Consider the following 12,032-nt stretch of genomic DNA (forward strand, 5'->3'; position numbering starts at 1 on the left):
AAGCAAGAGTTGACACGGTTGACAAAGCTGCTATTGACTTGCACATTAGTGATTAGGATAGTGTGTCAAGAGAAGGTGTGGTCTTGGCAAAGAGTTGTCAATGTTTTCTTATCTACATACAGTGAAGAGGATTGATCCGGCCAAAGTGTGATATCTGTGTCGGAAAAGAGAATAATTTGGCCGAACTTAAGGAAGCTAAGTGTTATCCGGTTAGCATGTGTAAGACGCCAAAATGATTAAAAGATTGCCAAGTATTTGACTAGTGATTTAGTGCAGGTTAACCGGAAAATGATTCTGTACATCAGAATTGTAGTATAATCGTGAACTGTTATCGAATGTTACATAACCACCCAAACCCATTTATAGTTATTAAGAGCTTTTTGTTTGTTGTCATGTTGTTGTTTTGTTGTTTTGTTGTTTTGTTGTTTTAGGGAGGGAAGTGTGTTACATTTCTCCTTCTGCACGAGGGAATGCTGGCGAGCACTCGGAGGGCCTGTGAGTGTTCTCCAGGATTCTACACGAGGCAGCGGGCTGGCAAGCTCAGTTCGGACATCATACTGAATAAATAACTCACTTTTCATATAAGAAGTTTCCATCTTTACAGCAGCGCAGAGAACGAAATCATGATTTGCCCCAGCACACATTTCTCAGCTATGTAAATAATTTCACATTATTCTTTAAATATTGTTGGATTGGTTCATCCTAAATGTCCCTAGAGACCAAGAGATCCTGCACCTACTGCTCCTCTGCCCCTCCACCCCCCAACGGCCCTCACCCCCTCTGCATCGTCCTTGGTGCTCTTTGCTAATTTCCAATTTTCCAGTATTCTTACCTTCACAACCTGTTTCCACACTGTGTTGTTGTAGCAAGCCCCGGTTAGGTAGAGTGGCCAGCCTGTACAAGGCTTTGCCAAGATGTCAAATGTTATCTTGTATCTTGTTTTTTCAAATGATGAAGGTCGACAATCCCAGAAACCATGTTCCCTCTAAAATTTATCGTAGGAGGAGATTTTTTTAAGTTGAATGATGGTCTGGATAAGCCGAAGGGAATCGGTTCCTCTCTCAAAAGTCATCCATGATGGTCTGACTACATTAATTGTCACACGTCATCGGGTCACCAGTTCCCTAGATGCCCAACTCCATTGCTAGGGAGCTTTGAAGCTTATCGACCACTGGAGTATGTTCATTTATAGTTTAGCAAGTGAAGCCAGACAAACATTTTATTAACATATTTTATTGAGTTTTTCTTTAATAATGCAAGATCCAGCAGAGTATACTCATATACATGGGCTCAATATCATAGTAATTTTAAGTATGACAGTCATCAATGCGCTTCAAAAACAATTGTTAGATTATAGCGCATCATTTCTATCTTGCATCTACAACTGCTAGCCTTCTACAAATAACCAGAGCAACCCCATAACTTTATATACTTCCAGTCCCCAACTGTTGCATCAACAATACTTTTAATGTCCCATCTAGGCTCCCAGTTAGCAAAGTTCAGTCAGGTAGTATTCTTCAGGCATTAATCAAAGTTCGTCATGAGGCTGGGGTGAGCTGGTAATTCTAAATTTCTTAGGGCAGAGAATCTGTAGGTCCCTGCATTTGCCTGTGAGGTGCCTCATGACACTGCTTCTTCCCCTGTGTCAGCGGTCTGTAATTCAGCTAGGAGCACATCCCAAGCATGTGCCACCTCTATTGTACCAAGTCACCTATTTGCTTCCCTCAGTATTACTTGTCCCTCTACAGTTGCCCATCTTGTCAATAAAATACGCCACTTCGATAGTCGGGGTCCCTCGCCAATTTCCAGTTTCTTATGATCTCACGCTTCGCTAAAAGAAATGCTTGGAACTTACTAGTACTTTTAGTTTTCGAGGTGTGCGGGCACCAACTCAGGAGGCAGTGCCGTGGTGTACACGGGATTTCCTTCTCTAAGAAAGAGAAAGTGATCAACAAGCCTGTGACCCCCTCCTAATAGGAGTGAAGCTGAGGGCAACTCCGGAGCATATGGAATAGGCCCACCCTATTTTCCCCACACCTGGGACACATCGCATTATCTATCTGAAAATATTTCTGAATACGCTTGGAGGTTAGATATGGCCATTAAAAAAACATAAAAATGAATCAATTTGAAGCAAGAATTTCTAGACATGCAAGGCATCCTTTCAAGAATGGAGCTCCAGGCCCCTCCTGGTATTGGGGTCTCTAGGTCCCTCTCCCAGCTGGTCCTTAGTTTCTCTAGTTGGCAGTGAGAGTCCCCCAATAGCCCTATGCAAACAGGAGACCTCCTTAATGGCGCCTGATGAGAGTCCAATATAGAGGCAACTTCCCAGGGCTGGAGGTTCAAGAATCCAATTCTGCCAGTGCTGCAGGATGGTCGTGGTGACTGCACTGTGTAGGAGAAAGTGCCCCCGTGGAATATCAAAATTAACCCTAAAGTCTTCAAAGGGGAGCAATTTTCCCTCCCTGTAAAGGTCCCCCAGGGTTGAGCCTCCCGCTTCCGCAAAGATCCTATGGCTCTCCAGTCTCCGCTGTGTGGGAGAGCCTTCAGCATTGTTATCGGTACGTCTGGAGTATATGGAATTTTAGTGTGGGTTTGCTTTAGGCAGCGAGCCCAGCATTTGGCAATCACCCGAAATTCCGTGGTATCCGAGGGCAATATAAGTCTTGCCCTCAACAAGGTCTGCACTAAATCTGTCAACCCAGGTACAAATGTGCCAAGTTCCCGCCCTGGTCTCTGCCTACCCGCCAACCACTGAACAAATCACTGAAGCTGAGCTGCCAGGTAGTACCCTTCAAAGTCCGGTGCTGCTAGCCCTCCATCTGCTGCATGGCACTGGAGAGTGGTCAGGGCCACCCACCTGCGGGCCGGTCCCCAGATGAATGATTTGGCTTCTGAGTTTAGTCCTCTAAATATCACCCGGGGTATCCATATTGGGAGTGTCCCAAAGACATATAGTAGGCAGGGGAGAGCAATCATTTTCAGCAATACTAGTCTACCTATGACAAAGAGGGTAAGAGTTTTCCCGAAATCTATGCTACATTTGAAGGCTTGCTCCGCGCTATATACGTTCCAATCAAGGAGATCATCCTGGGTGCGAAAGATCTTAACTCCCAGGTAGGATATGCATCTCGGGGCCTGGGGGAGCCAAGTCTGGCATTATTGGAAACACCCAGTTTTTTTGCCAATTCACTTTAAGGCCTGAGAACTGTCCAAAGTCCTTTAACATGGCCATAGCTCCTTCCAGCTAATTATTTGCATCTTATAGGAACAACAACAGGTCATCGGCGTACAGGGCTATCCTGTGCCAAAGGTACCCCAGTCTCAGTCCCCAGAAGTGGGTTCCAGTGTGGGCCCAGACCTCCAAAGGCTTCGCCACCAAGGCAAAAAGCAGGGGGGACAGTGGGCACCGCTGTCTTGTGCCCTGCTCCACCTTATAGCTGTGCGAGACCACCTGATTCATACAAACACAGGCGGTTGGATTCGTATAAAGTAATGTAGTCCAGGCCATGAATCTCCCCAGCAAATGCATGCATGACATTACTTCATACAGGTACTCCCACTCCAGGCTGTCGAACGCCTTCTTTACGTTCACCATCATGATTACCGCTCCTGCATGTTTAGTGGCCCCCTGTTCAATAAAGAAAAAGCCTGATGTTGAGCACCGTGTTCTGACCCAGTATGAAACTGGCTTGATCAGGGTGAACAAGTCTAGGCATGTTGGGGAGAAGACTATTGGCTAGAATTATACTTAGAATTGTACAATCAACATTGAGCATCGAGAGAGGACTATATACCCTGGGTTTCCAGGGTTTTAGAAGCGGCACTATCAATGCCTCTCGAGTGGAGTCAGGTAGGTACCCTGAGGATCAGGCTTCATTATACAGTGCCCCAAGTCTAGGTGTCAGTTGGTCTGTGTAGGCCGAATACAACTCAACAGGGAACCCGTTGGTTCCCGGAGTCATACCTCGTGCCATAGATTTAATTGCTACCCTAACCTCTTATTGAGTAATAGTTCCTCCAAGGGCTTCTGCCTCCTCCCGAGCGAAGTTGCGGAAGCTCCAAAGGTTGCAAGCATGCTGTTATTACCTCTGCACTATGAGTGCACACACTTTAGTATAGTCATGTATAATACTGGAAGAAACAATTATTTATCCCTTCTTGCCTATATTCTCTGTTACCACTTTCTAAATCTGTCTCTAAAATAGGGGTACCTCTTTTTGTGGGGCTAGCCAGCCAGGCCAATAGTGTGCTAGTTCGGTCCCTTTCAGCATGTGTGCGTACCATATAGCAGTTGTAGTCAAAACAACTAAGTCTCTCCACCCTAGTCACTACCTTCTCTTTCTTATCTAGCAAAGCCTGTTGCAGGTCGGGGTTTCCCGGTCGTTACCTCTCTCAGTAAGGTTACTCTCACACCCAGTCCCTTTGCCAGACACTGACCTTGCAGTATCACTTTAAAAGCATCCCGTTCGACCTGCCTAGTTGACTCTGTCCCCTCATTATTCCCGAAGAACTGTACAATGTGATGCCTTATTACCTCTCTAAAGACCTGATCTTCCAACATTTCAGGCTTCAGCCTCTATGTAGGGATCTTAGTCCTAGAACAGTGCCATTCAAGGTTCAGGAGAAGCGGGTTATGGTCTGAGATTGTGCGGGCTAGAAATTCTTCATCTGATACCACACTGTGAGCATCTGGGGAGCATAGAAAGGGGTGAAGTCGCACATGTAAGTTATATAGGCTGGAAAAATATGAATAATCCAGTGAGTGGGGGGTGGAGGGGTGCCAGGCACCAGGTATCTACTAGGCCCCAAACTTGTTGCCATTCTAAGGAGTTCTGGGCAGTTCTGCAAGTTGGAAAGTCCTGTTGCGCCGGTTGGGATCTGTCCATGTCAAGTCTGCCACACAATTGAAGTCCCCCCATCACGTACATTGGGCAAGGCAATGTGCCAGGGGGCCCGATAGTCTCAGAAGGAAAGACCCCTGTCCGTGTTTGGTGCATACATGTTAATTAGGGTCAGATACCTGCCCTCCAGTCTCCCACTCACCGCTACATATCTCCTGTCAGAGTCTACCACCTGATTCACGTACTGGAAGAGGATCCCTGCTCTCACTCAAATAAGGCCCCCTTTTGCAAGGCAGAGTAACTAGTGTAATAGACTTTACCTCGCCACCTACGTTGAAGTGCCAGCCCTTCCTGAGCAATGAGGTGAGTTTCCTGAAGGAATGCTATGTGTATGCCTCATCTATTTAGGAACTAAAACACTTTGTACCTCTTTGACATAGTGTGCATACCCCTGATATTCCAGGAAAGGAACCTATAACTCGTGTAAGAGCCATTAGATCAGTTTATAGTTTGAATGGGCGTGCATCACGTCTCTCCCTCCCACTGAGTTTGCCTTATGAGCCCCAGGAACTATTGTGCCAATGTTTAGATTGTTACAAGTGAAGAATCCCCTACTAAATAACCTCAGAATCCCCAACCAACATACCCTCCCCAGGACTAATTGGGCTGAGCCCCCTGTCCAAACCAGTAAGTAACTAAACTTAAAATGTGGGCATTCCCACAAAAAATGCATTAGTAGGAAAGAAAAGGGACTCAATCATGGGTCCCAAATCCAGAGCCCATATCATAATATTTAACAAAGAGAGTAGTGCAGCCTTAAAGTAGATTAACCCAACATAATTGAGTTCCATCTTCTTGTGGGGTGCAGCACAGTGCCGGCAGTCCGTCAGAGCAACATTCAGCCCACTAGATGTTAGTTCAGAAGGCCATTAAATAATATTGTCTGCAGTTTCAGGAGTGACATGCCGCAGTAAAGTACTGGAAAAATTCAAAGCACTAGAGGCTAGGTCCGAATCTGAGTCCTCTGCTTGGTCCCTGCAGGTCCCAACTGGGGATCCAGTATCTGTGTCTCCCAGAAGTCTTCACCATGTCGCTGGGTCCCGGCTGAGGATGGTTGTCGATCCAGTCCCAAACTTCTTGGGGGGAACGGAAGAACTGAGCTGTCTCAGCAGTTGTGACTCGAAGGAGAGCCGGGGCATCATTCCATATTGCAACCCCATTTGACGTAGGCGCTGTTTAGCTGCGTTGAAGGTGGCTTGGCGCTTCTTGACTATTCAAGAGAAGTTGAGAAAAATGTTGACCCGGCTATTTCCTGCCAGCAAGTCCCCCCTCTGCTGAGCCTGGGCTAGTATAAAGTCCCAGTCCTTGAAAAAGAGGTGCTTCACCACTACCGGGCATATGGGGTTTTTTGGGAGGGGGGTGCCTGCCGGAACCCGGTGGGCTCGCTCCAGCGCAAAAAAGGGGAACAGTCCCTCCTGAGGGAGCTTGGAACAAATTAGGTTTTCCAGGTAGTCTGTCATATTGCCACTCTCTATTCGTTCCAGTAGCCCCACTATCCTAATATTGTTTCGGCAGGACCTGTTTTCTTCATCTTCAGCACAGGGCTCTGGGGTTTTGATCTCAGTCTCCTTTGTCGTCAAGCGTGTTGTAAGATCTGTGACCGCGGGTGGTAATTCTGCCACCTCCCTCTCCGTGGCAGTGACTTGCTCTCTAACCGCCAGTGGTCATCTCTCAGCAAGCTCAAGTCTGCCCCCAAGGTGTCTATCTTTGTATCTAGAGCTTCTCTAGTAGCTGTTATGGCCTGTATCACATCTCGCAGTGTCGGACTATGCTGTGCGCTCACCGCGGTGCCCATCCCTGAGCCAGGTTGGAGGATGGGGTCCTTCTTTTTCACAGATTTTCCCATGGCGGTTGTCACCCCCAAAGGATGAGGTGTCTCCCAAGATGTTCTCAGGGTCAACAGGCAGACCGCTCTTCCTGTCGCCAGCAAAACGGCGGGATCCTTCTCACACTCGCTCCTCGCTGGTCTAGCAATATCAACAGGTGGTTCAGCTACCCGGGTTCCCTATGCTCAACATTAAATACCTTCCTGTTTCATCATAGGAATAATTACTCAAATTCCCAATGAAACAATCCTTATGCCTTAAGTTCCATAAGTCTTTAGCAAAACCCAAAGCCAAATGTTCCAAAAAGAAATAGTTTTCAGCAAGACTTAATTTTGAGAATTTGTCTCTGAAATGCAGCACAAGTGTGTTTGCAGTATTATGTGCCTGTCGAGGAATAAGCAGTAAGCCATACTTCCTGACATGCCACTGACTGCGTAGTATACAAAATCAGTCTGCCGGTATGCGTCTCATCCTATGATAAGCATGAGCACTGTACTCCACCATGAAACCCCTCCAATGATGCCTGTAGAACAAAGAGTTAGTGTGGTATACTCAGACCGGACTTCACATTACATTAGCACCAAAAACACGAGGTCATGACATGTCAGCTTAATGTTCGAAACCACAGTCCGAAGAAAGAAACTTGTATAAAGGTCTTTAGGGGCCAAAAATATTCTTACTCTAGAAGAATCTTCATTTTCCACTGATATTTCATCTGGACTACTGAGGTCTCCTTAAGAATCTTTAACTCATTTTCTGGCTAGCACTTAGCAGCTAGCAGTTTGTAATAGGACCACCACTTTTTTCTGTTTCTTCCAACATGAACCTGAATTACTGTCCTGCCTGTATTACAAGTTCTGAGTGAAATAATGAATTGACCTCTATTATGGAATTGCCTGAAACAAAATTCACATGTTGTCTGCATACTGGAACCAATCAACATGGTTCAAGAAGCACATATTTCCATCTGTCTACCTGAGTGATCAAGATGTCCCCTCACTGAAACCCATGGTCCAATAAGCACCTTTCGACATCTGTCTACCAGGATGACGCTACACTGATGCCTATCTCCCATGATTCAACATGTCAACATCTGTCTACCACAGTGATCAAGATTACCCCACGAAGGGAACCCATAGCTTATCATGTAGCTAATGTTTGTCAACAGCTGTCTACCAAAAGTATCAAAAACTGTCTAAGAATGGAAGCCTATCGCCCTTGGCTCAACATCTCTCCACCACAGTGATCAAGATTTCCTACACTGGTGCCCATCCACCACGGTGCAGTAAGCCCCTATCGGCATCTGACAACCACAGTGATCAAAATGGCCCCACGTAGACACCCATGGCATAGGCCTATCGACATCTAACTACAACCAAGATAAAGCTGGGCCCACATTGGGATCCATTGCCCATGGTTTCCCATCTGTCTACCAAAATGATCAAGATGGCCACACACATGGGCCTATTGTTCACGGTCCAACAAGCCCACATTGACATCTGCGTACCACAGCCATTTAGATTGTCGGACCCTGGGAACGATTGCACATGGTTCCACAAGAGTCTATGAGATCTGTCTACCACAATGTTCTTGCTCCTTTCTAAAAAACACAATTATGTACAAGGAGGTATTGCTGGTTTACTGAAGTACTCAGGAAGTGGCACTTTCTTTGCAAAATGTTATTGAGAACCTTTATGTGTGAATGGGTCTTGTTTTGTGACAAGATCAAGTCTTTTGTTGTTCGTGGATAGCAGTTCTGTGCTTGTTATGATGGCTTCTTGTTTTACCTCTTACATTTTCCTTACAGTGAAAACGTTTGTTGCTAATCCATTAAAGGGCAGACAAGTCTCAGGTGCGGTTTTGGTAGTTAGTCACCTGGTATTTGCTGCGCCTGCTTTCTTCTGCATTTACTGAACTGCAGTCTTTCATCTCCCAATAGTGTTCGGCCCTTTCCAAATTAAATGCCGAAGTGGCCTGTGTTGCTGTTCACGAAGAAAGCATGTTTGTGGTTGGGACAGAAAAGGGCAGAATATTCTTGAACTTGAGGAAAGAGCTCCAAACGGATTTTCAGAAGTTCTGCGGTGAGTACTACTACAAGGATAACATTGCAAGGGAAAACAGAAACTACAGAGTATGTATAAATAAAGGGGTTTACCCTTAATTTTTGCATAACCAAGTGTGCTGTTCTGAAAGTTGTTTATCTTCATTAAATTTAAACCTGATGAGGTTTAGCAACACAATTGAAATTGGTGACTTTGCCAAAACGAAGCACTTGTTCTGTTCACCTTGGTGATGTTATGGTACGACTTGCAGTACGAGTTAGTTACATCTTTTCTGCTTTCTTTATGATTTAATTCTGCCTTAGAAGATGACCTTTGGTCTGAGGAGCGTTAGCTGAAAGCAAGTCCACTTTTTACAATACCTGGGGCCAATTCCCAGTCTTGAACCAGACTCTTCATTGACTGAGTGCTTCTTTCGAAATGATGTTTTTCCATTAGTCAGTCACTGCAGATGTCGTTTTAGCAATAGTTGTTGATGCAAATTTCAGTGTAAAATGGCTGGGGATCACCGCAAAATATCCCAGCACGATTCACTCGATATAACCAATTAATGTTGATTCACTTGACTTTGACTGTTCAAATGCTTTGAACCTGAATTTCCATCTTTCTTTGTTGAATGTTGTGCCATAGTGGACTTAAAATAATTCTGTGCTCCTCCGTGTTTGGGGATGCCTGTGGCCCTTAACTGAGTACTATGCAGTAATGTGCAATAGTCACTGTAAAAAAATAATTTGATCTTAAAGCAGGGCATTCCTCATATAGAGCCGTAACTCATCATCATCATCATCATCATCATCATCATCATATCTTTATTGCGGTTTCACGTAACCCATGAAAGAACAAATAAGCATACCAACATAAGTACAGTCAATTACTCATCAGCCACCACTTTTTTGACACCACCAATTAAAAAGCAAGCAATATAAAAACAAATTAGTTCAGATGTTAAGCTTTGTAACTAGGACAGGGGCAGCCTGATTTGGCCAGACTAAAACTCAAGTCTGTGATCATCAGTAAACTTGAGTCACAATTTAACGCAAAAATCACAACACATCATGAAGTATATTGCATCTTGATCGGAAAAGAAATCAGATGCCTAAACAGTGTACCAGGCTCAGTTTCAATCTGGTCAAAAGAACATGGTGATTCTAATTAGTAGTAAAAATCAGATAAGGTGCGATCAGTAACATGGTGTTCGATGGCATATGTTGCTGCAGATACACATGTTTCGCACAGTCCGCTGCCTGGTGTTGGGCTCGGAGTATTACAAGTTGTTTTTCTTCGAAGAAGTCTTTTTTTTTTTTTTTTTTTTTTGTTCACGGGACCGAAGGACTCCTCCCTCTTCGGCTCCATTGCGCATGGGCGTCGACTCCATCTTAGATTGTTTTTTTCCGCTGTCGGGTTCGGATGTATTCCTTTTCGCTCCGTGTTTCGGTTCGGAAAGTTAGTCAGAATCTCGGAAGAAAGCGTCGGTATTGTTCCGTTCGGTATCGGGATAGTTAGGTACATCGACACCGATCATCGGAAGACTTTGGGGTAGCTTCGGGGCCTGGTCGGCCCGACCGCGTGCGACTTCGAAGCCGATGGAACGGACCCCGTTTCGTTTCTGCCCAAAATGTCACAGTAAGTATCCTTATACAGATCAGCACTTGGTCTGTAACTTGTGCTTGTCCCCCGAGCACAAGGAGGATACCTGTGAGGCCTGTCGAGCCTTCCGGTCCAGAAAAACACTCCGGGACCGAAGAGCCAGGCGTCTACAAATGGCGTCCACGCCGACAAAACAACGTTTCGACGACGAAGAGGAAACATTCTCGGTTCCGGAATCAGAATCCGGAGACTCCGACGTCGAACAACAGCAACAAACAGTGAGTAAGACGTCGAAAATTAAAACCATCGAGAAGACAAAAGCCCAGGGGACGCCACTGCCAACAGGCCATGGCTCGACCCATAAAACCGGCGACCCGTCGAAGGCGCCGAAAAAGGGCATGCCCATAGCGAAGACACCCGACTCCGGTCGAGGGACCGCCATGGAGCAACCTCGGAGCCGAGATAGCGGCTCCGAGAGGCAAAAACAAGATGCCGGCACCGAAAAACATCGGCACCGAGACACACTGCCGAAAGCCACAAAAATTCTGTCGGTGCCGAAGCCGAAAAAAGATTCTCTCTCGGCGCCGAAAAGTTCCACACCTCCATCCTACACAGAGGAACAAGGAATAAGTGGCCAGATGCACAGATTTGGACAAGAGCTCCAAAGTGTAGAATCAGACTACACACAAAAGAGACTGTACATCCAGCAAGACACAGGGAAGATATCAACCCTTCCCCCAATAATGATTTAAAGAAGGATCGGACTTCTCAAGGATGACGCACAACCACAAGCCAAAGTGGTTAGAAAAGTCACGCCTCCGCCCTCTCCACCACAACAGGCATCGCCGGCACAAACACCGCCACAAATGCACTCACCAGCGCAAACTACCATAAGTCAAGATAATCAGGATCAAGACGCTTGGGACCTATATGACACCCCAGTGCCGGACAATGATCCCGATTCATACCCCACAAAGCCGTCACCGCCAGAGGACAGTACCTCATACTCGCAACTGGTGGCTAGGGCAGCAGAATTCCACAATGTCCAACTGCATTCCGATCCTATAGAGGATGATTTTTTATTTAACACCCTCTCGGCTACACATAGCCAATATCAATGGTCTCCCAATGCTACCAGGGATATTACGGCACGCAAAACAAATTTTTGAAGAGCCCGTAAAATCAAGAGCCATCACCCCAAGGGTGGATAAGAAATACAAACCACCACCCACAGACCCAGTGTTTATTACTTCGCAGTTACCACCTGACTCCGTAGTAGTAGGGGCAGCTCGCAAAAGAGCAAATTCCCATACATCTGGCGACGCCCCACCTCCGGACAAAGAAAGCAGAAAATTTGATGCGGCAGGAAAAAGAGTAGCATCACAGGCAGCCAACCAGTGGCGCATCGCAAATTCTCAAGCGCTGCTGGCCCGATATGACCGCGCACACTGGGATGAGATGCAACTTCTCATAGACCATCTTCCCCAGGAATACCAAAAAAGGGCGCAGCAAATAGTTGAAGAGGGACAAACGATCTCAAACAATCAAATCCGCTCTTCAATGGACGCAGCCGATACTGCAGCGAGAACAGTCAACACTGCTGTCACCATAAGGAGACACGCTTGGCTCCGCACTTCAGGCTTCAAACCTGAAAT

General features: G+C 46.0%; 1 protein-coding gene across 4 annotated transcripts in view; it reads left to right on the top strand.

The window, feature by feature from the left end:
• The window catches only part of GTF2IRD1 (GTF2I repeat domain containing 1), a 561,920-nt gene that overhangs the window by 181,184 nt on the left and 368,704 nt on the right, over window positions 1–12,032 (top strand). For all 4 annotated transcript variants that reach the window (XM_069226907.1, XM_069226904.1, XM_069226906.1 and 1 more), the window contains exon 4: window positions 8,670–8,811. In XM_069226907.1, coding sequence (XP_069083008.1) covers window positions 8,670–8,811 — 142 coding nt within the window. The remainder of the gene's footprint in view (window positions 1–8,669; window positions 8,812–12,032) is intronic.

This window comes from Pleurodeles waltl, chromosome 3_2, assembly GCF_031143425.1.
Source record: "Pleurodeles waltl isolate 20211129_DDA chromosome 3_2, aPleWal1.hap1.20221129, whole genome shotgun sequence".
Taxonomy (NCBI): domain Eukaryota; kingdom Metazoa; phylum Chordata; class Amphibia; order Caudata; family Salamandridae; genus Pleurodeles; species Pleurodeles waltl.